The sequence below is a fragment of the Paroedura picta genome, chromosome 10 (assembly GCF_049243985.1).
Source record: "Paroedura picta isolate Pp20150507F chromosome 10, Ppicta_v3.0, whole genome shotgun sequence".
In the NCBI taxonomy this organism is placed as follows: Eukaryota; Metazoa; Chordata; class Lepidosauria; order Squamata; family Gekkonidae; genus Paroedura; species Paroedura picta.
Window position 1 is genome coordinate 43,323,981 of NC_135378.1, and position 25,098 is coordinate 43,349,078.

The 25,098-nt window shown below is 42.9% G+C and overlaps 1 protein-coding gene and 1 long non-coding RNA gene across 2 annotated transcripts in view; one reads left to right on the forward strand and one right to left on the reverse strand.

The window, feature by feature from the left end:
* LOC143819732 (uncharacterized) overlaps window positions 1-25,098 on the forward strand; it is a 120,564-nt gene that overhangs the window by 80,411 nt on the left and 15,055 nt on the right. The gene's annotated exons all lie outside the window — the stretch shown is intronic.
* LOC143819731 (uncharacterized) overlaps window positions 1,404-25,098 on the reverse strand; it is a 130,015-nt gene continuing 106,320 nt past the window's right edge. The window contains exons 2-4 of the mRNA XM_077301647.1: window positions 22,805-22,942; window positions 4,906-4,976; window positions 1,404-1,760 (exon numbers count right to left, since the gene is read on the reverse strand). Coding sequence (XP_077157762.1) covers window positions 1,641-1,760; window positions 4,906-4,976; window positions 22,805-22,934 — 321 coding nt within the window. The 5' untranslated portion in view covers window positions 22,935-22,942 and the 3' untranslated portion in view covers window positions 1,404-1,640. The remainder of the gene's footprint in view (window positions 1,761-4,905; window positions 4,977-22,804; window positions 22,943-25,098) is intronic.

A 25,098-nucleotide genomic window follows, 5' to 3' on the forward strand; every position in this document is an offset into this window, starting at 1 on the left:
AAAGTCTGCACAACCCTTACGCCAACTTGTTGTTTTAATCATGGCTGGAAGAGATTCTTGAGGAAAACAGAATATACGTGACACAGAGAAAATCAAAGCTTTAATTTACAATTGAAATGGCAGATGTAACAGCTTACCTTCCTAGCCCAGAGTTATGAAATCTCTTAATGGCCATAGATTATAGGTTGGCTGTAGACCTCTCTCCATCTCTGTTGCTCTTTCAGTTGCTCTATCTCTCTTCTCTAAGCACTAGAAGCATACTAATTGTCATCTGCTCTTTGAATTAATGAACGTACAGCTTCAGTCATTATTCTTCGCCCTTCTAAAGTTTCTCATTATCATTTATTTTCCCAATGATTTTTTCTTCTTTAACATTATTAAAGATAAAATTCAAATTAAAAGTGCTGGCATTTCTATCACCCACTAACATAATCCTGACCTTGCTAAAGAGAGAGATGTCTTGCTGAAAACATATAACTTTTGTTTCCAAACTGTTCCCACCGGATGTTGTTCCTTTTTGGTGTATTTTATCTGCAGTACTTGCATTTACAATACAAAATAAAATAAAGAACAAGGATCTGATAAATCCCACGAGGCCAATCTTTCCTCTGAAGGACAGATTATTGCAGAAGAAGGCTCGTTGTATTTCTGACTAAAATGAGAAATATATTTCTGTTGATCAACTTTTCTGTTGTAAGACATTTAATAATTCTCACATCATAATGTGAGATTTCCTTGGATTATCATTTATTATGCCTTCCCACCCCCCTCCTTTGCTTGTCTTCTCCTACTTCTTTGGACAAAAATACTCCTTTTGAGTCTCAGATTTTTTTTTTTAATCTAGCGTAGTGTTTCCTTTTCTGATGTGATTAAAACTGTGTATGTGAACTGGATAGATAAGAGGATTATACAACTAATAAATGCCTATAGAACTTTTTGCTGACATGGTGGCTTATAAAATTATGTATGCAGGTTCCTGAGCAAACCTAAGCACACAATTTACCCTTTTTGCTATTCCCTATCCATATGCAGTTGAGACAGAGGGCAGACATGGTACTGGAATGGTAAGTTGTGAGGCGTATCTTTCTATAGAATCCCGAAGGTCCAAACTACATGGGAGATAGGCTCTCCTGATATTTTTATTTTAAGTGAACCCTTCCCCTATTCCCTGACCTAAATTTATGTACAAAGCTACTGCTACTGTCAATGTAGAAAAAAATAATAATAAACTACTTGCAGACTAGAGCTGCCAGGTTTTCCACTTTTGCAGATGATTTCCCTTATTTCCTAGGCTGAAATTCATTACATAGTCTCTGAATTGAGTCCAATGGAGGCAGCCTCCCATCATGCTTTGTAGCCTTCCCCTTTTCTAAAAATGTGTCTTTAGCAAATTGGTGCCTGCTTAAACCTTTGTTTTTGTTGCACCCCTTTCACATTTGGTAGACCCAAATCAGACCCTGTTAGTCCCCATTTTAAAAAATGAAAACCAGTTTTCTGGGGGTTCCTTTGCTGAGGGGCAAGTGAGGGGGCAATTTGGGTCTGCACCAAAAGAGGCAAATTTCAGTGAAGAAACGGACAAAAATTTCAACCTTTTAAAAATGCAAATCCGAACAATATCCCTAGTGTGGAAACAGTCTCAGTTATCTCCTTTCCAGTCTAAACATACCCAGTTCCTTCAACTTTTCCTCATAGTGTTTGGTCTTCACTGCCCTCCTTTGGCCGTGTTCCATCTTAACAATATCCTTCTTAAATGGCAGTGCCTAAAAGTGAGCACAATAATTTATTTATTTATCTATTTATTACATTTATATACCGCCCTCCCCTGAGGCTCAGGGAAGTTCACATAAAACATAAGGAACAGGAATATTACAGATAAATCAGTAACCATAAGTAACAATCACACAATAATAAACAGTGAGAACAATAAATTTATAACCACAACATACAAATGGACCTGTAATTGGTTTATTCAGACTTAGGATTTCATGGGAGGAAGGTTTAGTGGCCCAGTGGAAGTTGTCGACCTCAACCAAATGCCTAGTGAAGGAGCTCCCTTTTGCAGGCCATGCAGAACTGCTCTAGATCTGTTAGGGCTCTGATCTGGGAACTCATTCCACCAGGTGGGGGCCAGGACAGAGAAAGCTCTATCCCTGGTTGAGGTCAAGCGAGCTTCCTTATCCAAATGAGGGCTAACCAGGGCAGAGTAAAGGGATACCATCACTTCACATAATCTGGAATATACTTTTGTTGTATATTTGCCCTTGTAACTACCACATAATACTATCTCATGTTCAGCGAGTACTTGTGAAAAGGATCTAGGAGTCTTATTAAACTATACACCTTAATAGACCCCCTAGATCTTTTTTGTAAGTTACAGCCTAGATAAGTACTACAGTCTTATCCTATAATTATGCATTTGATTTTTCCTTCCTACATGCAGAACTTTACATTTATCTTTTCTGAAATTTTACATTTATTTCTGTTGTTAGTTTTAGCCCAGTTTCCATACTCTGTATCTTGACTCTGTCTTCAACTGTATTCGCTACCCATCTCAGTTTAGAATCATCTGCAGTTTTAATGAGCATCCCGTCTGCTCCTTCATCTGAATCTTTTATAAATATGTTGAACAACACAGGTTCTAGGACAGATGCCTGAGATGACCTGTCCAATAGACTGAGACATCATTCACATGCTCTTTGGGTACAATTTGCTAACTAGTTAAAAATCCACCTAATAGTAATAGGATCCAAACCACATTTCACCAAACCACATTTTCCCTCTGCTTAGCTGAAGAGAAGCCCTATCCATCACTGGGCAGACAGGACTTGACTGAGACTTTATCTTTTTGAGTACTAAATGTAATTAGGCAATTATATGCTTTAGTAGCTGGAACACAGGCATCAGCTGTAGGGATATGCATGAACTGACTGAAGAACTAAAGTTTGTTAGGAATTCTGGCTAGTATAAGGATCATGAAGCATTCTTCACCAACGGAGGAACCATCATGAATGTCTACAAATTTTGATGCTCTTTGTCATGGTCCATAAAGAGCAGATAGTAGGGTTTAAACTCTGTTCAACTATTTTGACTTAAATTTCTGTGAGCCATCTAAGCCACTGTTTTCTGCTCCACATGAAAAGCTGTGGGAAGAAGGAATCACAGGTTTAAGCCTGGGGCCCATAAAGCCTTTTTAAAAAGCTGAGCTGTAGGACCAGGCTGCTCCCACAGCTCAGCTGTTTCAAGGCATGATCTACATGAACCCAGTTCAGTTCATTTGCAAGCTGACTGGGTTTGTGGTTCTGTTTGTGATTCACCCGAAAGCCATGAACTGAACCACATTTTTGTGGTTTGTGCCCATCCCTATTCAGCTGCCTTCTTGTGGGCCTGTCATCTTACCATTCTTACCTGGTGGTGGGAAAACCTAGGGCACTGGTGGATCTGACTTTATGAGTTAGGAGACTGGATGCCATGGAGTCTGGGATGCTAAGAGCACCATCTGGACCGTTTATGCACTGGGAACTTCACTGCCCCAGCTCCCGTGCAGAAGCACAAATTGAGGGCAGATGAGGTGCACCAGGTTAAATGCTCCCCCATGTGGGTGCAGGAAGAGGTGGGGCAACCTGCCATGACTAAAACTCCAGCCTGCAGCCCGGCATGAAACCTCCAGTGCATAAACAGTCCTGGAGTTCAACCTTCAGGAGCAATTCCTTAAACAGAGGATCTGAATACAGGGGCTCAGGGTTTGTTGGAAGTTTAGGGGTGTTGGATATCACTTGAGCTTCTGCATCTTCTCCTTCTCCCATGATACCTGGTTTGTTGTTGTGATCTTCAGATGATGACTCAGTTCCTGGGTCTAGGTCTGGCTAGTGGGGAGGCGGGGAGGAGGGGCTCATGTGAATGGTGTCTCATCCTTAGTGTTATTTGCTACAGTTCATTGTGATGATGGTTCTGTTGCCCAGTTCTACATTTGAGTTATCAGGAAAGCTATTGGCCTTGCTTGGGGATGTTTAGGAAAAGAAGAGGGAAATCATTAAGATACTATACGTCAATTACATTTGCAGATCAAACAACAACACTAAGAGATGACCCATCAAATTAAGTCAATGGCCAATAATTGTCAAGGCCAAAGTACTTAATGACTCCTGGCCCTGGAGTTACCTTCCACTGATGAGTGTTACTATAGTAGTAGCAGAACAAGTTGATCATTTCAAACATTAAAATGTGCTATTTGGGGATGCAGAGGTGGCCTCTTCATTTCTGAGGCCTGAGACAATGTCCCTCATTCTCTCCCTCCTTTAAAAAGACTAGTAGAAGAAAAGACTAGTTTCACTCAAATTATGAGAATGGAAAAACTAAAATAATCTGATTATGAATCTCCTGTGTTTTATGCAGCTTGGCCCTTAGTTTTGCTCTATTCCCAAACTGCAGATCATGGAACCAGATCATGGAATCAGATCATGAAACCAGACAGCCAATTCTGTATCACCTGTCTTCGTCTGCAGCCTTTTCCTGTTTACTACACTACATATATTCTTAAACCATTTCCACACGGAGGAGTAAAATGTGAGTGGCTTCCTGCTTGCAAACGCAAGATGGTAAATCCCGCATTTGCAGCCCCCCTCTTAGGGAAACCCTTCCGGCGTATTCCCACTGCCCCATCACACATTTTTGCCTCCTGACAAGGCTGCAAGGGAAACAAAACGAACTTCTCCCTCCACTCCTTGGCTTGTCAGTCACAGGAAGCCACCAATCACAGCACAGCAGTTCTCTCATGGACTGAGAGCCCCCAAATCATTTTTTTTAAAGGCACTTCCATGTTGCTATATGGTAAAGCCACAACACAGATGCATTTGTAATAAAAATCAACACTGTCGCATTGCCAGAACAATATAGCATTCTTCCTACCTTTACGGGATTGGTGTTCTTCTGCACTTTATTTCTCTCTGGGTGGATTTCTGAGACACTGAACATGGTCCCTGGAGCCCAAAAAGAAATTTTGTGTTAATGGCTGGCTGAAAAACAAAGCACTCAGACCCCTGTACGATTGGGAGAAGGCTGCCCATTCACTCACCCCCCGTCTTTCCTAGCTCATTTCCCACCTCTAGAAAAGAAAAACTGGGCTGTTTTTGCCTGCATGAATTGTGAGAAGGCTGGACATGGTCTCTAGAGCCTAAAAAGACATTCTGTGTTAATGGCTGGCTTAAAAACAAAGCACTCAAACTCCTGTATGATCAGGAGAAGGCTGCCTGATCACCTGTCCCCCTCCCTTTCCCAGCTCATTCTCCACCTCCAGAAAACAGAAAAGGAACTGTGTTATGCCTGCCTGATCTCATATAGGACATGAACACTTTAAAGAAGATTTTATTTTACCTTTGAGAATGTAGGCTCGTGGTTACGCTGCAATGCGGATCGTGCCATTTAAACAAATTACTCGGTGCAGCTCATAGAGAGGGGAGGGTGGGTGCGAGGACAGGACAGTGCTGCAGAGACTATTGCACCTTTCTGCCCTCCATACGTGCTTGCCTCTGGTTGCTCACAGGTAGCTAACCAATGGTACATGTGATTTAGGGCTGTTAATCCAGTTTTGACAATTCCCCTAACTGCAATTTTAAAATGGCCAAAATTTGACCCAGCTACTGAATAGCCTTGGGATGCAGGCAACGTCATGTGGAGGGGGCGCTAAAAGCAGCCAACATTCAAAGGTTGTCCAGGGACAGATTCCTTGTGCAGAAATGATCTTAAAATGAGAGACTCAAAGTGCATTATTGAAAGAGCCAATACAGATGCTGGAGACATTGGTAAAGATTATCCCTAACCTCTAGCCCTCTACTTCTCACCCCACTCATAGGAATGGATAATCCCTGGTATCAAGTCTATTAGTGGCCCACCAATCTCACACTGATAGATAGGGGGTGAATTAAATGAAATGATAAATAAAAATGTAGACATTATTGGGGAGAGGGTTTCCTGATGAAAATCTTGTTTGCGTTCATCCTATTCCCTTTATTCAAAATGAGAAGCAACCTAAAACCCTATGCTAACCAGTAATTGTTAAAGAGTAAAATGTATCCTTTTATCATGATTAACAAGAAGGCCATCCTGAAAAGTATGATTATCTGCTTAGAAACATTCATATTGTAAGCAGCAATGCAAGCTATAATGGATTTAATAAAGAGATTAATTAACTACAGCTTTATTGGATCCATTGGTAAAGTCCCATTTTAATCAAGAAGGGCAAATTTTAATCATTGTGGCTTACTTTGAGGCTTTTGGGTTTTTTTATGCTACTGTGATATTGAATGAAAAAGAAAATATTCATGACAGTTTATGCTTTGTCCAGTAAGTTCTGCAAGAATTCTGGTGAAAACTCAGGGTGCAGTTTGGGTCAAACACTAATGTCCTCTTTGGAGCTAAACAATTTTCTATATGTTACAGCAGAACTTTAAAAGGGGCTTTTAGATGGCCTGAACAGAACATACACTCATTTGCCCATCACTTTGTTTCTGCTGCCTCAGTTTTCCTTCTCCCTCACACTTTTCCACCAATTAATTCCTGCATAGATAATTGGGATTTCTTGATATGTTCACATGGAACAGAAACGAAGAACAGTACATTGAACTCTGTGATTATATCAAATAAAGGTAACAGTAATAATAATAGTGATAAACAGAGAAAGTAGCATTCTAATAATAAACAGTAAACAATCTAACAGACTCATGGTTGGTTAGCATATGGGTTCAAGGGAGGGAGTTTCAGGGACCTAGTCGATGTTATTTAGTTTCAGTTAACCTCAACTAAATGCCTGGTGGAGGATCTCCCTTTTGCGTGCCTTGTGGAACTGTTTTAGTTCTGTTAGGGCCATGATCTCTTCTGGGAGCTTGCTCAACTGGGTGGGGGCCAAGACAGAGAAGGCTTGAAAGAAAGAAATAATATCTAATTGTGTGGCTCTACTAGTAGTGAATCTTTAAACCGCTCCTGCGGAGCGGATTAAATAAAAGGGTAAGGGCTGTTGGGGAGGAGTTAGGGTGGGCCCTGTCCAGAATAAAAACTCGGAGGAGCCAATCAAGAGCCACGAAGCCAAGTGTCCATCCAGCGCGGCTCCCCATTGGCTGCTTCGCCCGGCCTCGCCTGCCCTGGCCGAGGACTTGCCAAGCAGACTGAACAGCCAGCCCATGCAGTAAGTCCTCCGGCCTGCCCCATCCTCCCCACTTCCCAAGCATTCTGGGGGGGGCCTCCTGATGGCCTTCTCTGGGCCCGGGAGCAGGCTAGCCGCTACGACCCTGCTCCTGGGGCCCAGAGAGGCCTTCCCAAGCCTTCAGGGTGGGGTGGGGCAGCCGCTGGCCTTCTGTGGGCCCCAGGAGCAGCCTCGCCACAGCGAGCCTGCTCCTGGGTCCCAGAGAAGGCTTTGAAAACCTTCTGGGTGGGTGGGGGGACAGCTGCCGGCCTTCTCTGGGCCCCGGGAGCAGCCTCGCCACAGCGAGCCTGCTCCTGAGTCCCAGAGAAGGCTTTGAAAACCTTCTGGGTGGGTAGGGGGACCACTGCCGGCCTTCTCTGGGACCAGAGGATGCTTTGAAAGCCTTCAGGTCCATGGGTGTCCAGCCGCTGCACTTCTTCCTCCTCCAGAACCAGCCTCACTGCGACAAGGCTGCTCCCGGGGACAGGAGAATGCCCCGGGATGCTGCCAGGACACCCCAGGTCGCCCACCACTACCCGCCCTGCGAAGGCTTCCCCGGGGACGGGGGCCTAGCGCCCATTTTATTTAGATATAAAATGGGCTTTATTTCTAGTCAGACAATAAGTTCATTAGTGTCACGTGGAACTACTGAGGATGCATCTGCTATCAAAAATGTTTGCTCTTCCTTTCTTTCCCCCACCCCATAAAATGTTGACAGGGGTGAGTGGGTAGGATTTCATGCCACAAGAAACAGCATTATATGACAATAGAATGGGGATGTGAACGCTTAGTGCATTAACCGTGATGTGATTATCGTTTTTCTCAGTAAACTGTCAGGAAGTCAGGATTAGATGTACATTTTAATCTCTAATTTTCATTTTTCATAAAAGAAAAAAAAAAGCATTTATCATGAATCCACTTTCTCCAAATAGAATTTCTGGTACTTTTTAAAAATGAATTAAAGTAAAATAACAATTCTTAAAATCACAGGGTTTTTAAAAATCTGTGCTAATTCTCTCCAATGAGACCATTTTGATGAATAAGTATCTATTTTGAAAAGTAGTAACTGGTAAATTAAAGTCTTGATAGATCACAATGCAAAATATTTTATTCAAGAAAAGGGGGGGGGGGGAACATAGTCTTTTGTGTCTGAATAACTAGTTTCCGGCAAATGTTGCCCATATTCTCTTGCCATTTCTCCTCTTAATGCTCCTTCCCTTTTCTTATTGCCAGCGATCACTACAGCCTACTTATTAGGGTCCTCGTTGCTCAAAAGAGAAAGAGGACCTAGAAAGATTTTAAGATTGTCAAGACTTAGTACAAATCTGCAGTGGCTATCTGCTGTAGAGGCCTACTTTTTAAACAAATAAACAAACAAGCCTGATAATATTGCTGCCTGGACAATATGTTAGGGGATTAAAAGGCTGTTTGTGCAAATGTGAAATGCTGTGATTGATACTGTGAACCATGGGGGGGGAGGGGTGCTCTCATTTGCAAAGCTGCAATAGAACTATTATTTAGCATTCTGTACTTGAAGATGCATCTTCTCAGAACAATTCTTTTTGGCACAATGTTTAAAGGTTAATTGTCTAACTGGGTTAAAAATCTTCCCTGTGCCAAAAATGGAAAATAGGTTCATGGATTGTTTCTTGTGCTTTGGACATGTCTGAAGCGTCTACCCAGTTTAATACGACTTATAAATTGCTTCAGGAACTAACTGGACACATTGCATTAAGGTATTTACATTGTATTAGCTCACACCACATATTTATATAAATAATTGTTATATTATTATTATTATTACTAGTAATTAAGCCCGCCGTAGTTTAAATACAGCGGGCGCTAGGGTGGCAATGGGGGTTTGGGGGGTGGCTGTGCGGCCTGGGAGCAGGTGGGCGCAGACCGTAGGGCTCGTATGGGCCTGGGCGAGGCCGTCCCGCGTTGGCTGGGGGCTTGTGTGGATGTCGTGCTGGGGCAGGCCGTACCTGAGTCGTCCGTGAGCAGCAGAGAGGCGAACGGGTGGATGTCCTCATGGTGGCGGCTCCGGCGTTGCAGCTGCGGCCTGTGCCGGAGCCAGCTGCTCGCAGCAGAGGCAGTGGGCATCCTGTTGGCGTGGCCGCTGCCATTGGTGGCGGGGCTGCCATTGGAGGTGCGGCAGCGGACGCCGGGTGAAGGCGGGCGCGTGGAGGTCTTTTCTCCTTTTCACCAGGGTGGGAGCCCCCGGCAGTCGCGCTCTGCATGGCTGCCGGGGGCTCCCTTGGGCGGCGGCCTGACGTGGCGAGAGGCGCTTTGCGCCTCTCACTGCATCAGGCCGCTGGCAAAGGAGCAACTGGCAAAGGAGCAACTCCTTGTCGCCAGGGTGGGAATCGGCCGGGCCGATGGTCTGTCCGGAGGAAGGGGCTAATCAGCACCCTTCCTCATCCTGGACCGAGCCCGCCCTAACTCCTCCCACGAAGCCTTTACGGCTTTATTTAGTTTGCGGCGCCCGCGGCGCCGCGGGCTGTGTTAAGATTATTATTATTATTATTATTCACAGTAAAATATAATATGATAATACAATACGCTACTAAAATACGGTCAAAAACCCTATCCCTACCCTCCATCTTAAGAGCCTCTTGTGGCGCAGAGTGGTAAGGCAGCAGATATGCAGTCTGAAAGCTCTGACCATGAGGCTGGGAGTTCAATCCCAGCAGCCGGCTCAAGGTTGACTCATCCTTCCATCCTTCCGAGGTCTGTAAAATGAGTACCCAGCTCGCTGGGGGGTAAACGGTAATGACTGGGGAAGGCACTGGCAAACCAGTGCACAGAGGATACCTTTACATTTAAATACACACATTTTGAACAGGTTGCTGTTAAATAGGTACCTTTACCTTTAGCCTCCATCTTTACTCCCTCCACTGGCTTCCCCAGACTAGAGGTGATATAATTGCTTATATGCTCCCCATGCAAAAATATTCAAACATTTGACAATGAAGGTATACTTTGTACATCAGCTCTACAGTTGGGATAGAAAAGAAAGTAAAATGAGGCAAAGGGTCTTTGTGTGTATTTAGAATTAACAGCAAATTGGACACCAGAGTTTGTTAAATAAACCTTTGGTTACAGAAGTGTTCCCAGGAAAACTACAAAGCTACATACCTCAAGGAATATAATGCTAATAACGTCATTTTAAAATGTTGCAAGAACTCAGTATGATGATAAGTAATAGAATCCTTATATTCACTTTTATGATGATACCTTTTGTAAAGCTCCAGTTACTCTCCATGGGGGTGTCTTGGGCTTTATAGTGTCCCGATGAGCATTATATGGGATACATGTATTCCATGTCAATCATGTATTACTTCCACCCCTGAGAAAACTTGCTATCATGGTGAATAAAAGGATTATGGAGCTAGTATCTACAGCTACTGAAGTATCAATATATTATGTGTGAGAGAGAGAAGGAGGAGAGGATTCTCACGAAGCATAACCAGATTCAATGCCAGTGTTTGCTGTTTTAGGTGAATAAACATCTTTGATAGGATTACTGGATTCACAAGTTTTAATTCCTGAATAGCACGCTTTTCTTTCAGCCATTTTTTTTTCCTTTTGAAGTTACAGAAATCTACAATATACCTTCTGGCTTATATTTTTGTTCTGCCTACCTAGTATCATGCCTAGACACTCCTGTGGGATTTCACAGACTCTTAGTTGAATGTATAACCATAGTAGATAGTAAATAAATGAAAGACATTGTAAGCTGTAGGAATTTTCTCCCACTGCTTACACTGCTCCCAACTGGTGGATTCAGACAAAGCTTAGAAAGAAACTGCACACAATAAAACCCTAACTGCAATTTCCCTCCTTTCTTTAGACAAGAATGATGCAGCATAGTAATTAAGAGTGAACGAAGAAGTTGTACTTTCATTCTTTGTTCAAATGGAACATGTATTCCTAGTTTTCCCCTCAGCATTATCTATTTTCTAACATTCAAAATTTCTGATATAATACATGCATTTCCACCATTATTTCTGTAACAGAAAATCAACGTTCATATATACGTATATTATTATATACAGTTGTGCAAACATGTCTCATAGTGCACTGGTAAAAGGGAACATATGGTAATAGGAGAAGAATAGGCTAGGTAAGGGGAAGGAACAACAGACATGCACGTGCTATTGCCCTTTCAGGTTCCAGATGAAGTGATGTTTGCAACCATACCAAGAACCCACCAGGCTATGAAATCCTGCTATTAAATGTACATGCAGTCCATCAGAGGAAAAACAGCATCCGCTCTGGATTTAATCCTAGGCTGATTCTGCACTTACTTTGTTTTTGTGTGTGTGTGTGTGTGGATCCTGCTGAATTCATATCGATTTGAACTCTGTCTTCCTCTCCCTCCCCCCCATTGAAACAGAAAAGCCTTCTGCACTTGATTGGGAAAGCTCAGAAGGGGAGAGGGGAGCCAAGCCCAGACAGAGCCTATTTCTTTCTTTCTTTTTCTTGAATTGGGGGGGGGATTGAAGACAACAGAGAAGGGAGAGAAAAAAACCCACGAGGCAAATATCTATCCACAGAAGTGAGGGCTTCTGCAGTTTCTACAGAAAGAAAATTAGGGCTTCCTCTTTAAGAAAAGCTAACAGCCTTGCCTGTCTTGGCAGGTTTGGCCTATCAGGGCTTCTCTACCACGGAGTCAGCTGGCCAATCAGAACTGCTCTACCATGGAGTCAGCTGGCCAATCCGAACTGCTCTACCACAGAGTCAGCTGGCCAATCAGTGCTTCTCTACCATGGAGGGAGTGCTTTTTCATGCTTTCTCAACCAGAATCTTCCAATATCGAGGATTAAAAGCACTCCTGGATATTGTGAAGAAATGGTAGGGTAACCTATCATGCTTGGTGCAGAGGGAAAATTAAAATTGCCCCAAATCAAAACGGATATCGCATTCTGTATAGACAGCAGAACTGAATCGATATGGGATTGGAATAAAAGCTCTGTGTAGTTTATACCCTAGATGAGAGAGCTGACCCGGCACATATCACTGAGACTTGGCTGAAGGAAGAGGGAGAGGTTAACCTCTCCTCACTGTTTTTCCTGGAATAGTCCGAGATATATTATCATAGATCTAGTGAGTAGGAAGCTGGTGTTGTGGTAGTCTATAAGGACTCCAGTCTTCTAGCATGGGGCACCTTATGGGACACTTCTGGTTTGCAGGCTATATTTAGAATTAAGAATGAGTGACAGGATTAGGATTCTGTTGGTGTACCCTCTTCCTGCCTGAGTTTACAGAGTTAACCTCTAGGGTACGATTGAGGACACCTAGGCTGGTTGACCTAGGGAAGTTCAAGGTTGTACACACATATGTCTACAATCTACAATCTACAATGGTGATATAATAATAGAATCTGACAGTAGTATAGAAAGAAAGTAATGCTCCTAAAATACTTTATTTCTTACGTACTGCACCTTGTTTATGGCATTCTAAAACTGGGATGTAACTATCTATGCATTTATTATTTCAGCTTAATTATTCAAGATGCCTAGCCATGTCATCACAAGATGCTTGTTCAGATCAGATTTTCAACATTTAGGCCCATTCCGCACCAGGTTCAATGTGGCAAATTGCTTTCGGAAAGAAAAAACGAAATTTAAAATAGTGGAATTTGGCATAACGCATACCTGTCTTTGTAGTGGAATCTGCTCACTCCGAAAAAAAAAATGGTGATCGCTTCATAGGAAGTTCAGAAGAGAGAGCCAGGGGGAGGGACTTTGCTGAAACCACAACAATGGTAACGCACAGAACTTTTTCGAAACTGTTTCAGATTGTTTGCAAGAGTGTAGCGCTTTCCAGAGGGTGAATCCACTTTTGGGGATTTCCCTGGAAGCGCTACAACGAAAGCGCTTTTTGCTGATCGGTTTCAGGAGTGTGGCAGATTGTGTACGACGTTGTGCATAATTACATATTAGTAGCGATTACAATTTGCCACACTCCTGCTACATTAAACCTGTGCGGAATGGACCTTATTATTCATATGGAAGGACATGAGCTTGTTATTTAATCTGGGAACTGAGAGGCGTCTGTTGGAATCAGGTGTTGTTTTGATGTTTTTTTCTTCAGCAAAAGCCCCCCCTACTTTATATTTGTTTTAGAACAAACTGGTTCAAAGTACTACTTCTTTTAATATGTTCCGTTTTTAAAAGTGTTAGTTATTTCTTTTATTTTGATTGCAGTTCCTTAAATCAGCCTTTTTCAATCTTTTTACCACTGAGAAACCGCTGAAACATTAAATGATGCCAAATCACATAATAGGATCCAACCTTCAGCAAGCTATACAGAGTACTAGAGACCATAGTCCCTAATAATTTCCCCACATAACTTTGTGAATCATTTTGTATTCTGTTGCCCACATAGAAAACCCCATTTGAATATAATTCAGTTTTACAGTTTGCAGACAGCTAGGAGAGTGGGAGCCTTCCCGACTTCATCAGGCAGACCATTCCACAAAATGGGGGCTTGTGCACAGGTAGTTGTTAATTCTGCCCATTTGTTAGATTTTGTCCAGTTGCAGATTGTCCAGTTGCAGCACCTACACAATGCTCTGTTCAGATGACCAAAGCTGTTGTAGTGACTCACAATCCAAAATTCAGGCCAAGCTTGGTCTGCTTCAGAGCCCTAGTTCAGATTTCAGAGCTCTCTCACCCTCACCTACACAGGGTGCCTGTTGTGAGTTGAGGAATGGTAGGCAATTGTAAGTTGCTTTGAGAATCCTTCATGTAATGAAAAGTGGGGAACAAAAAAACCCTCTTGTTCTTGTTCTTGTTCTTGTTCTTCTTCTTGTTCTTCTTCTTGTTCTTCTTCTTGTTCTTCTTCTTCTTCTTCTTCTTCTTCTTCTTCTTCTATCATTTTTTAAAGTTTTAAAATATAAAATCCGTAGAAAACAAAATGGAAGAAATTACATCCAGTAAAAACTTATAAGCCTACTATGCCAATGTTGAATATTTTTGATATGCTATGTAAAAGGAAGCCGTTTAGTTTTATTTCTTTGAAGTGATATTTTCCCCAAGAAGAATAGCAATATAGTTGTTCAAATATAAAAGCTAGTAAAATTCATACAGTGATTAAAGTGAAAACGTTTGCTCTGAAGACCAAGGGCCATTCTACACAATGACCAATGTTGCTAAATATTGTATGTAGTATGTAAATATTGTATGCAGTATGTAGAAACGCTATATTGAATAGTGGAATTTCGTCATTCCACACACCTTCAATTCTAGCGGAATATTGAAGTCCCAGTAGAAGTCTATTCATTCCCCACAGGTTTCTGGTCTCGCCGGAATCGCAACAAAGGAGGCAATATTTTTCTGTGCTTCTTCCCTCCCCTGGCCATCAATCAAACAGAACAGCCAATGAACTGTTGTGTTTGTACTCCCAAAAAGCCCCTTTCCCTTTAAAAAGTGTTTCTTAAAAACCTGAAAACACCAGTAGCAATGAATATTTGTTCATTCAATGTCTCAGAAAGACCTTTTTTGCTGGCGTAGGATCTGGCGCTTAATCGTTTATACGCTCTTCAAGTAAAAAAAAAATTTTCCGCCTGATGGGTGCAATTTCTGGCCAAAATTACGAGCAGTGTCGAACAGGGGACTGTATTGTGCTCGGAAACTTTAAAGACAATTGCAGACGTGATCTTTGTTTTACTGTTAAGCACTTCTGAATCGCTCGTGGAAGGACTTCAGCCGAAGAAGCTTCGCTTATTCACTGCTTTCGCCGGTTTAAGGGGTGGGAAATGCTGATCACGTCTCCAGAAGCTCGGAGGCAAGAGATAGGGAGGGACATACTTTCTACTGCTATTTTGAGAACGTACATGTCTTTCACTAATGTGTTGCGGCATCTGCTCAGAAGTGTAGTGGTTTTTTCAGGGGGAATCCACTTTTCTGGATTTCCCCTAAGCGCTATAAAATGCTGGAGTTTGGCAGGAGTTTTGTTTATGCAGTTTGTTTATGATGTCATGCAGAATGTTAAAATAATAGCATGTACAAAAGGTAAGACTTCGGCTACATTTAAGTTGTGCAGAATGGCCCCAAATACTATACCCGCTAAAAATAAGCCCGCACTACTTTCCAGGAGAAATAGTAGATTGTGTATTTTCACATGTGAACTGTTTCCAATAATTTTCCACAGGATTAACAATGCAATCTTAAACATAGCTGATTCATTCTAAGTCAGTTGAAATCAATGGGCTTTGAAAGATGTAACATCATTTGGGATTGCACCGCAAAACAGTTAACAATTACAAACTTAAAAAAGTGAAATATATTGAATCATCGAGAGATAGCAATCATATGAGAAGCTGATGTTCCCCTTAGACTGAATAAAGTGATCTTTCTCATCATAATGTGTTATCAGCTTGAGCTTGATATCAGCTTGAGCTGATATTTAAATAAATACATAAATTTAAACAAACAAATAAACAATGACCACAAACGGGCAATTTCTGGAGTTCATATGCAAAACAGATCCCTTAAAGAATGGGTTGGATCCTGTGAGTCCATTCAACTAAAGGTGAAGACCTGTCAGCCATGATACAGTAGAAGAAAAAAGTCTCAAGCTGGTGATGGTGAAGTGATTTAATGTTCAAACCAAATTCACAATATTCAAAACAATTTCAAAACGGATTCCCAGGTATATGTTCATTTTCTATTTCTTCATCAGTGAATTATAAATCTCAACGTTGTAATAACTCAATCCTCTAATAATATTTTTCACTGTTGAACATAACTTAGTCTCTATAATATCTTGGGTGTGTAATTCAATCCCAAACTGGTCTCATAAATTCAAATTGTTGTTGTTGTTATGTGCGAAGTCGTGTCCGACCCATCGCGACCCCATGGACAATGATCCTCCAGGCCTTCCTGTCCTCTACCATTCCCCGGAGTCCATTCAAGTTTGCACCTACTGCTTCATTGACTCCATCCATCCACCTCATTCTCTGTCGTCCCCTTCTTCTTTTGCCCTCGATCTCTCCCAGCATTAGGCTCTTCTCCAGGGAGTCCTTCCTTCTCATGAGGTGATTCAAATTGTAGAGGTCTACTAATATTAACTTCACTACATGTAATTCCTCTATGGCAGTGACCCCTGTACATGTACAGGGTTGAAATATGTATAGGAGACAAGTCCTCTGGCAAGAGTTCTGGAAAGAAATGGGAGGGTATTTTCACCAATGTCCAAGCACAGCTGCATAGTAACACTAATTTCCTGCCCTTCTTTGCAAATTTGCATGGTTTTCTCATTGTGATTCTCTCATTTAATCCTGCACACTGGTCAAGATCATGGCAGTTTTTAAAAGCTTGTTCTGTGTGGATTTCACTCTTCCTCCCAATGGATGAATCCCAAGCAATTGTTACGTTTGGTGGCTTGCAAAAGGTTCCTGAACTAAACTGATATTTTAATGTTAGGCTTCCAAAGACTGGTAAAATGGTTCCCCCAAAAAACTTTGTTGACAAAAGCCCTGCTTCCATATGACCACCCTCTCAGCCTTTTCCGCCCATGCGGAATCAACCTGAATGCTGAAAGGAGGGAAAACAAAGTATAATGACAAAGAAAACCTGATGGACATGCCTAGTGAAAGTGAGGAACAATACCTATGCATAATGGGCCATAGTTAAAGTTGTTCTTCAGACTTCCCACTCTATGGCACATCTTGCCAGAGGCATTGGGTTGAATCTATTCCAGTAGCACCCAACTGATATGAAAATAAACTTTGCATGCTGAAGCAAACACTCCCATCTTCAAGAATTTGCAGGAGTATAAATACCTGGTGAATCATTTGACAATGTGATCCCAAAATTATCTGTTAGATATGTACCTTTCCTAAATTACCAACTGATATTCAGACTCAGATTGTGTGTAATGGATTGCTATCAGCCAGTACAAAAAGTTCACTATACAGAATTATGTTCTGTCTGTCCTTGGTCTTACAGTGTTATATCTACAGTATCTATTTTTTTCTTGTCTTCTTTGGAAGGTCATTTAAAGCAGCGTGCGTGCACGGCTGAGGGCGCACGGCAGCACGCACAAGGTGGGGCGTAGTTAAGGTGCCACATGCATTGCCCCTGTCTCTGCCTTGGCTGCACGCCCAAACTGCTTCCCTCCCACCCGCCCTATGTTATCAGTTGTTTGTTCTGATTTTTTATGTTGGCTTTCTTTGTCATAAATGAGTTTTGGGCAGGAATCCAGTCTGCGAACTGGATTCCTGTGGTTGAGGGGTCTGTTAAGAGGCTGGCAAAAAGTGAGCATGGCTGTCCCAGCTGGGGCAGACCAGGGGCTCTGTGACACCCAGCGAGAGAGGCCAAATGAGGTGGGCACACCATTGGTCCTCAGTCTCAATGCCTCCTCATGGTGAGGTTTCCAGGAGCAAGAGGTTGGCCTTCCCGGCTGGGAAGAGTCAGATCCCAAGGACTCCTGGAGCCCAGGTAAGTAGTGGCTGGATGGCTGCAACTGGGGTTCTCATTTCTCATGCCATGCCAACCCTCAGCATGGTGGTATGCTGCCCTAGCTGGCCACACCCGGTAGCAGCTGCCTTGGTGAGGCTTGGGCGGCCAGCCCAGATGGAGATAACGTTCAGTCCAAGTCACTGGGAGCTAATAAGAACAACGTAGAGCCAGGCAAAGAGTAATCAAACAGTCCGAAGGTCTGAGTCCAGAAAATCCGAGGGTTAACCAAGCCAAAGCACTTTACCAAAAGCCATCGTCAGGTCGGAAGCCAGGGGTCAAGGATTAAGCAGCAGGTCACGATAGCAGAGTCGGTCCAGGGGGTAGTCGCATAAATTGCTTCCACGCTAGCTAGCTGTTTCTGTCTCCCTAAATGCAGCCCATCTAATGAGCTGCACCTGCAGGATGACTCAGCCCTCCTCTCCCGGCCTGAGTCCAGCTGAACCCCATAGCTTCTGACAGCTCGCCTGCAATCTCTGGCTCCTTCTGCGTTCCATCAGCCCCACCCTTTGGCTTCGTCTGAGACGTACAGCCACTTCCTCTGAATCTGAGTCTGAGGTAGACTCCTGTTGAGGTCTGTTATCTGCCAGCTGCCGGGAACATCCCTCCCCCGGGTCCATCTCATCACTCAGATCTGGCTGGGCTGTTGACCCTGGTTGCTCCGGCAACCCCGGGGAGCTGGGAAGCAGCAGCGGGGGTGTGACAGGTGGTGAGGATTGTTAAATAAACGCTGTGACGTTTATATTGCCAAAGAAAGGCGTCGTGTCTTCCTTTGCTGGTGCCATTCTGCTAGTCAACAATCTTTTGCAACTAACAAATGGATTGAAAACTAGATTCAGGTGGGTAGTCACATTTGTCTGAAGCAACAAAACAATGCTTGAGTCCAGTGACAACTTACTTCTTCATGTGAAAGCTTATATACCCAGAATAAAGCTTTGTTGGTCTTCAAGGTACTGGACTCAAAGATTGTTCTAACTGAAAATTGTTTCATGACATTTTATGTATCCCCAGAAATAAACATTTGCAATCATATATTTGCATCTTGGTTAATGAGATAAACCCACCCTTGAAATTCCCACCATAGAAAGTTTTCAAAGTTCTGTTCATTACAGAACTTCATCATTCTTTAAAAATATGTCTTGCAGTCTTAATGATTTCCCCTGTTTCTCTCCTTTTTTGTATGCATTTTAATGTTCAACTGGTTATAATTGTTCACTTTAAATTTTCAGTTAACACTTTCAACTTTATGTGCGTTATTATAATTAAGTTGTGCTACATGGTAATTAGTCTGGATGCCAGACTACACAGGTTAATTAGGGCAAATGCATTAATATTCTTTTGCCTGTAGACACTTCAAGATTATATACAACGTTGAGAAAAAGAAAAGAAAAATTTAATCCCTATGATAAAATTGCCAGGGGTTATTTTAAGTTAACTTTAACAATTTGGCACAGCCCTCCAGGGGGGTCAGGACTTACACCTACATTCATTCCTGGTTCTTCTCTGGTGCTGCCGGTGATGGAACCATGGACATCCTGCATGCCAGGATTGAAGCTGTCCCTGAACTATAGCTCCACTTTGGAACTCATGGCCCAATTGCGTCTGGAGAGGATGCAAGCTCTGGACATAATCCTCAGGTGATCCATAAGATACAGAGACTATAACCACCATAGGAGGGGGGGTACAGGGCTCTCTTCAAGATACGGCCATCTTACTCCATTGTAAAGTTTTCATGGCTCGAGATGTCAGGGGAGGTTTGTTATGGCCCTGTTAGTCCCCTGGGGTATTGGCTTTCACCATAGGTTATCAAAGGGTCTCAGGCATTGGTCTCCCCTGGCCACTCTGGCTTTGACTGCTGAACTGGAGATACCAAAGATCAGTCTTGGGACCTCCTGCATGCCAATGGATCACCAAGAGGGAGAACGTTTGAACTGCCATCTGCTGCCAGGACCTCAGTAGTCAATGCCAGCCCTGTATATTCTGGCTGGCTGTGGCTCACAGGTGGGGTAACCCTCCACTCCTCACTGGCCCCTTTAACGGGATCTCCCAGTGATGGGACCAGGTACCTACTGCATGCCAGGAGAGGGTTTTCCTAAGCTGCAGTCCCACTTTGTGCCCTGAGTTCTACCAGTCAACCTGACTGCCAAGGGGGGGGGCTACACATCCCAAAGAAACCACCAGGCATCCACCAAGACATAAACCTGTCCCAATGCATTCCCCCCATATAGCTGCCACATACTGAAACAGACCTTTGGTCCATAAAAGTCAGTCTCATCTACTCAACCAAAGCCAGTTCCCCAGGATGAATTCTTTTACTTCAACTCCTGCCTGATATAGGCTAGGCTAGGGATTGACTCTGGGACATTCTGCATGCAAAGTGGATACTCCAGCACTGGACGAGAGAGCTTCTTGACTGGGGGGGGGGGGTTTGCAGCATCAACATGTGGCTGCGGTGAGTCTTGGCCACATTTTATGTACTTTGGAAAGGAGAGGGATATTCATATCTGATAATACAGGAAGTGCTACAAAGAAATGTATTTTTTTTTTATAAAACTGTGCTTAAATATGCCAATATCTCTTAATCTGCAGTCACCAACTTCTGCAATGTTTTTGGTTTGTAATGCCAGTGAAATCCAACTTTTCATGTGCAGTATTTGTTGAAAATTGCACTGAATTGTTTTCATCTTATTCGGCTACAAATATTCTGATAATTTAGTGACCAACTTATTTTTTTCCAGCAAACAAATCTATTGAGTGGAGAGCATTATTTCCCCCTGACAAGCCCAAAGAAATTGATTCTGTTTTAAACATTGGTTTCACTGATCTGCTATCTAATTGTTTGTACTGGAAAAAATTAAAATATTTGAATAAACATTCTTTTATGCACATCCTGGAAACTGAAAAAGCAATGGCATCCACAAAGTCCCTCTTAAATAGTGGTCTAATTAATGTATATACAGCACCATAGAAGGATGAACTAAGCTATATAAGTACATGAATTATTCTCCAGTTTGAACTTATGGCTAATAAAGATCTAAAGTACTTTGCTGGATCAGGTCCCAGTCTCAAATTACTACTATTTGGCAAGATGACTCCTGCAGATTAAATAATCAGAGGTCTGCTGGCAGTTCAAACAGTTAAACAAGTTGTAGCCACCGGGTCTATTTCCAGGTTCAATCATCTGGCTTGTATGGCCAACACAGGTGGCTGAGCCAAGGACAACCTTCCACCCCTTGCAGGCAGGCACTATGAATACAGAGCAGGTGTGCAGAGACAATCTTTACTCAAGAGCTCAACAAGCAATGGCGTATTTTCCAGAACAGTTCCAAGACTCTGTTGATGCAGCTGCCTGATTTCCCTCACCTGTCCTGCGTCAATGAGAATGGTTCACTCTCAGCTGCACATCCCTCGCATGCCTTCCTACACCAAACTGCACAATGCTGCCATCTTTAAATCCTCCCCTAGCATCAGTCTTGCCCCTGGGTACCATAAATCCTGAGAGGTACCCTGGACCGTGCTGCTCTCTTCAGTGTATCCAGCCTAGGAGTGTACCCCCTGTCCGGGCGGGGCGGGTATGCGGGGAGAAAAGGCCAGCGGAGGACAACCCCAGGAGGGAGACAGAATTATGGAGAATAGGGCTGTTGAGAAAGGGGAATCTGAGACGACAGGGGACAAGTATGAGAGAGGCAGGCTGGCTGACAACAGCGGCGAAGGAGATGACGGCCGTGGCTTTAAGAGTCAAGGCAACTGGGAGGGTGCGGGTGAGAGACAGTATGAAGAGAGGGACCCGAACCCACCCAGACTGGGGAGAGAGACAGGGAGGATAATTGTGCAGATGACGGCAGCAAAAAGTGTGGGCAGAACAACTCAGGGAAAGGAGAAAAGTAAGAAAGGGAGCACTTACCTTAGAGGGTCAGTGGCAGGTGATTATTCTCAGTCAGTCCGGGGAAGGGGAGGTGAGCTGGGGAAAAGTATAAGGAACACCCAGGCTTATGCAACCCAGGGAAGGGCCAGACCAAGGAGACGAAAGTACATGGAAGAGACCTGCTGAGATCGTGGACGATGGAGAAGCCTAGGAATCGGAAGCGGAAACAAAGCAAGTGGGGGACTGGAAGGGGGGGCAATTAGAAGGGAGGGGAAGAAGGAGGCAGGAGAAGGACAGTTAGTTCAGCTGAGAATAGAGGGTAAGTGTGGATGTTGGTGGAGGAGAGGAAGAGGAAAATAAAAAGACTCTGAACTTGAATGAAGCCTGAGAACTTTTTGTAAGAGGAAGAAAGGTCAGGAACTGTACATCACGGTGGAGAAGGGTGGAGTCCAGGGTGGGACACCAGAGCCCTTCACACACCCCTAGATAGATTAAGGGTCTCCAGCTGCTAGCAACCACTCTCTCCCCAATGATTGCCCTTCTGGCCATACCCAAGCCACAGACTTACTGCATGCAACTGGGCATCCTCATGAACCTCTTAAGTGCATCAACTCTTTCCAGTTCCTTTACACCACATAATTGCTGCCATCCTAGAACATTTGTGGAATGCCAAAGCAGAATATGCTATGCTGAAACTATCTAATGTTAAGAATATGGAATCTAGACATCTGAAATTGTTTGAATGATTGAAATGAATTTTAGATATACATTAAATCTCATGAGACTGTATTCCATTCTTTATCCTGCAAAAAACAGTAACACTAACTTCATTCAGTTTTCCATGATCACTAACATTCAATAGTCTTCATACCAAGAATGGGAAAAGAATTCCTCAGTTCCTGCCCATCTTTCCCATTGTTTGCACATACTGCCATAAATGGGTGATTATGGTGGTCCTTGTTCTTGCAAGTACCTTGACACAGTCCTGCACAGTTCCACCCAATAGAAGTCTTCATCTACTCTGAATTGACTGAATCCACTAATTGGTTATTGTTTCTGGCATTCCTTTGTAACATCTTTCCACTACCACCTCCATTGCTTGCAACACAAAGTATAAATGTGTCTCCTATGGATGCACACTCTTCCATGGATCTGAGAAAGTGAGCTCTAATTCACAAAAGCATATTAAGGAGCCACAGCACTATTTGGTTACTCTCCCTGAACAAGAGAGACCTCTTTTCCTTTAACTTTACAGACATGAATGAAACCTTGTGGATCATTGAAGGTGCCACATACATCTTTGCTCTGAATCTCCAGGCACTGTCCAGCTAGTGGCATTCCATCTTCTGAGTAGTCCTTGCTCATGGAATAAAGCAGCTGTCCTGAAGGAAAACTCCAAGGAATGGCCCAGCATGGGAACTCGCATCAGCAACCCTTCAAAAACCATTGGACAGAAAACAAAAAAAGATCATTTAGACTTATTTACAGTAACAACAATTGTCTTGAAAAGTTTTCACACATGAAAGCTTTACTTACTAATTAAAAGCCTAATAATGTTTTATCGAGTTTTTAACGTTGCCTAGACAGCTAAAGGCATATTTTCCTTCATTGCTAACAAAAGATATCAAGAAAGGCTACAAACAGAAGCAAGATGATACTAATTGAATTCCTAAAACTAAAAAAGTAATAATATATTATGGCTCATCTTACTCTGTTATTATCCCACATATTGTAAGAATGAATGTTTTATTGCATATTACTACGACAGTGAGTATTATTTAAATAACCTGTGGTGCTCTGTGCAAAGAAGCCGCCTTCTGACTCAACACAAATAAATTAGGGGGAATTTATTATGAATCAATGGAACAACAATCTCTCTAGTTCATTCCGCAGGTAATTACACTTTCTTTAAAAGTGCCAAAGAAAGGATTTAAATTTATCACTGCTCATTAAACCTGTAAAGGACTGTGTTAATTGGATGTCAACCTTCCTAATTCACTTACATGTTTGCTGACAATAAAGAGCATATGATTTAAACCAAACTTAATATAAACTTGGAATATTTACCGGCTTCCTAAAGTTTGTAGCTCACAGATGCATTCTAAAAATTCAGAACAATCCACTCAAAAGAAAAATGTTAAAGCACCAAAACAGTTGGAATGGTTCTTTCACATCAAAGTATGAATTAATGCAATCATTTAAAAAAGGGTATCAACCGTAAATGAGGTGGAAGGCCCAATTTCTCTTCCAGCAGGTTGTCAAATGTATCATTTCTCACCAAGAATCAGAGGCAGAAGTAGTTTGTCACTTAGAAGTAATACTGCCATGCAACCACAATGTGCTAGGCTTTCACTTCTGGAGGAAGACGACAGCTCAGTGGCCAAGCACAAAACCCTGAGTTCAATCTCTTGTTAAGGAGATCTGAGAGAGCAAGGATGGAAATGGCTTTAGAGACGTCTTTGCTGTTGAAACAAGTGAAACTGCCTCTCAGGGGACAATCTATAAAACAGTTGGCACCATTTATAACTTTCAGGGGCAAATGGGGGGACATTTAACACTTTAAAGTTTTATGCTGCTGATTCTCCCCTCTTGCAAGGGCTTTTGATGGACAGAGAACCACTGACCTCTTTGCCCTGAGGATCAAATATTAGATTTCTTCCATACACCATTATAAAAGGAACTCACGGAAAATATTAACTCAAACCTAAAATTGGTTGATTGCCATTTGGTGCAAAGATCTCACTAATGTCTGAAATCTGTGTACAATATTCATGCATATGAGAGGTGTGGGGAGAGAGAGGGAGAGAGAGAGAGCTGCTGGGAAGGTAAATGTTTTTTGCCTTTCCTAAAATGCGAAATTACTGGGGAACGTTGAGCTTACTTTGTAATCGGACAGAATTTGAGGGTAATTGGGGGCTAGTAGCCTTCAAGATAGGTTTGTTTTTGTCTGGGTCTGTTGGTCATCCTGCAAGGGGGGCTGACTGAAAGCCCCATCTTCTGTTCTTGCTGCAAGGAAGTAGGGGCTGTGGGCTTCCAAAGCGAAAAGCTCCTCCTAAGCAGAGACATGAGCCTTTAGTGCAAGCTGAATGGTGAGAGTCAAAGGACTCTTCACCTGGGGCTCTTAGCCTGGAGATCAGGCTTGGAGACTTGTACTCACTCTAAAGATCTTTAAACCACTAACCAGTTCTGAAGGTCAAAAGCCAGCAGGGGCTATTCAGTGTTTTGTCGAGAGTGCCATGAGGACCATTGTTCCCTGGGTGGAAATTTGGGGATGTGCTCTGTGCATGTAGCTCATGGCTCTCAGGGAGCCGGTTGCCAACCTGGAGAAGCTGAGGAATAGAGAGAGGTTTGGAGAAGAGACTGTCTCATACCAAGGATACAAAGAACTGGGCATCCCAGGAGACCCTGCCAAACAGCTCAAATGTTTAGAGACCAATCAGTTTTTCAGCAGTCAAAAATTGTTAAAGTGTAGCCATCTGGCCAATGGGACCCAAATGCAATTTTCGTACTCAGGTTCCCATAAACCACTAAAGCAGGGAGAAAAGTGGGACATGGCCAGACAGTGGCTATATTCAGTGCAATTCTATTAC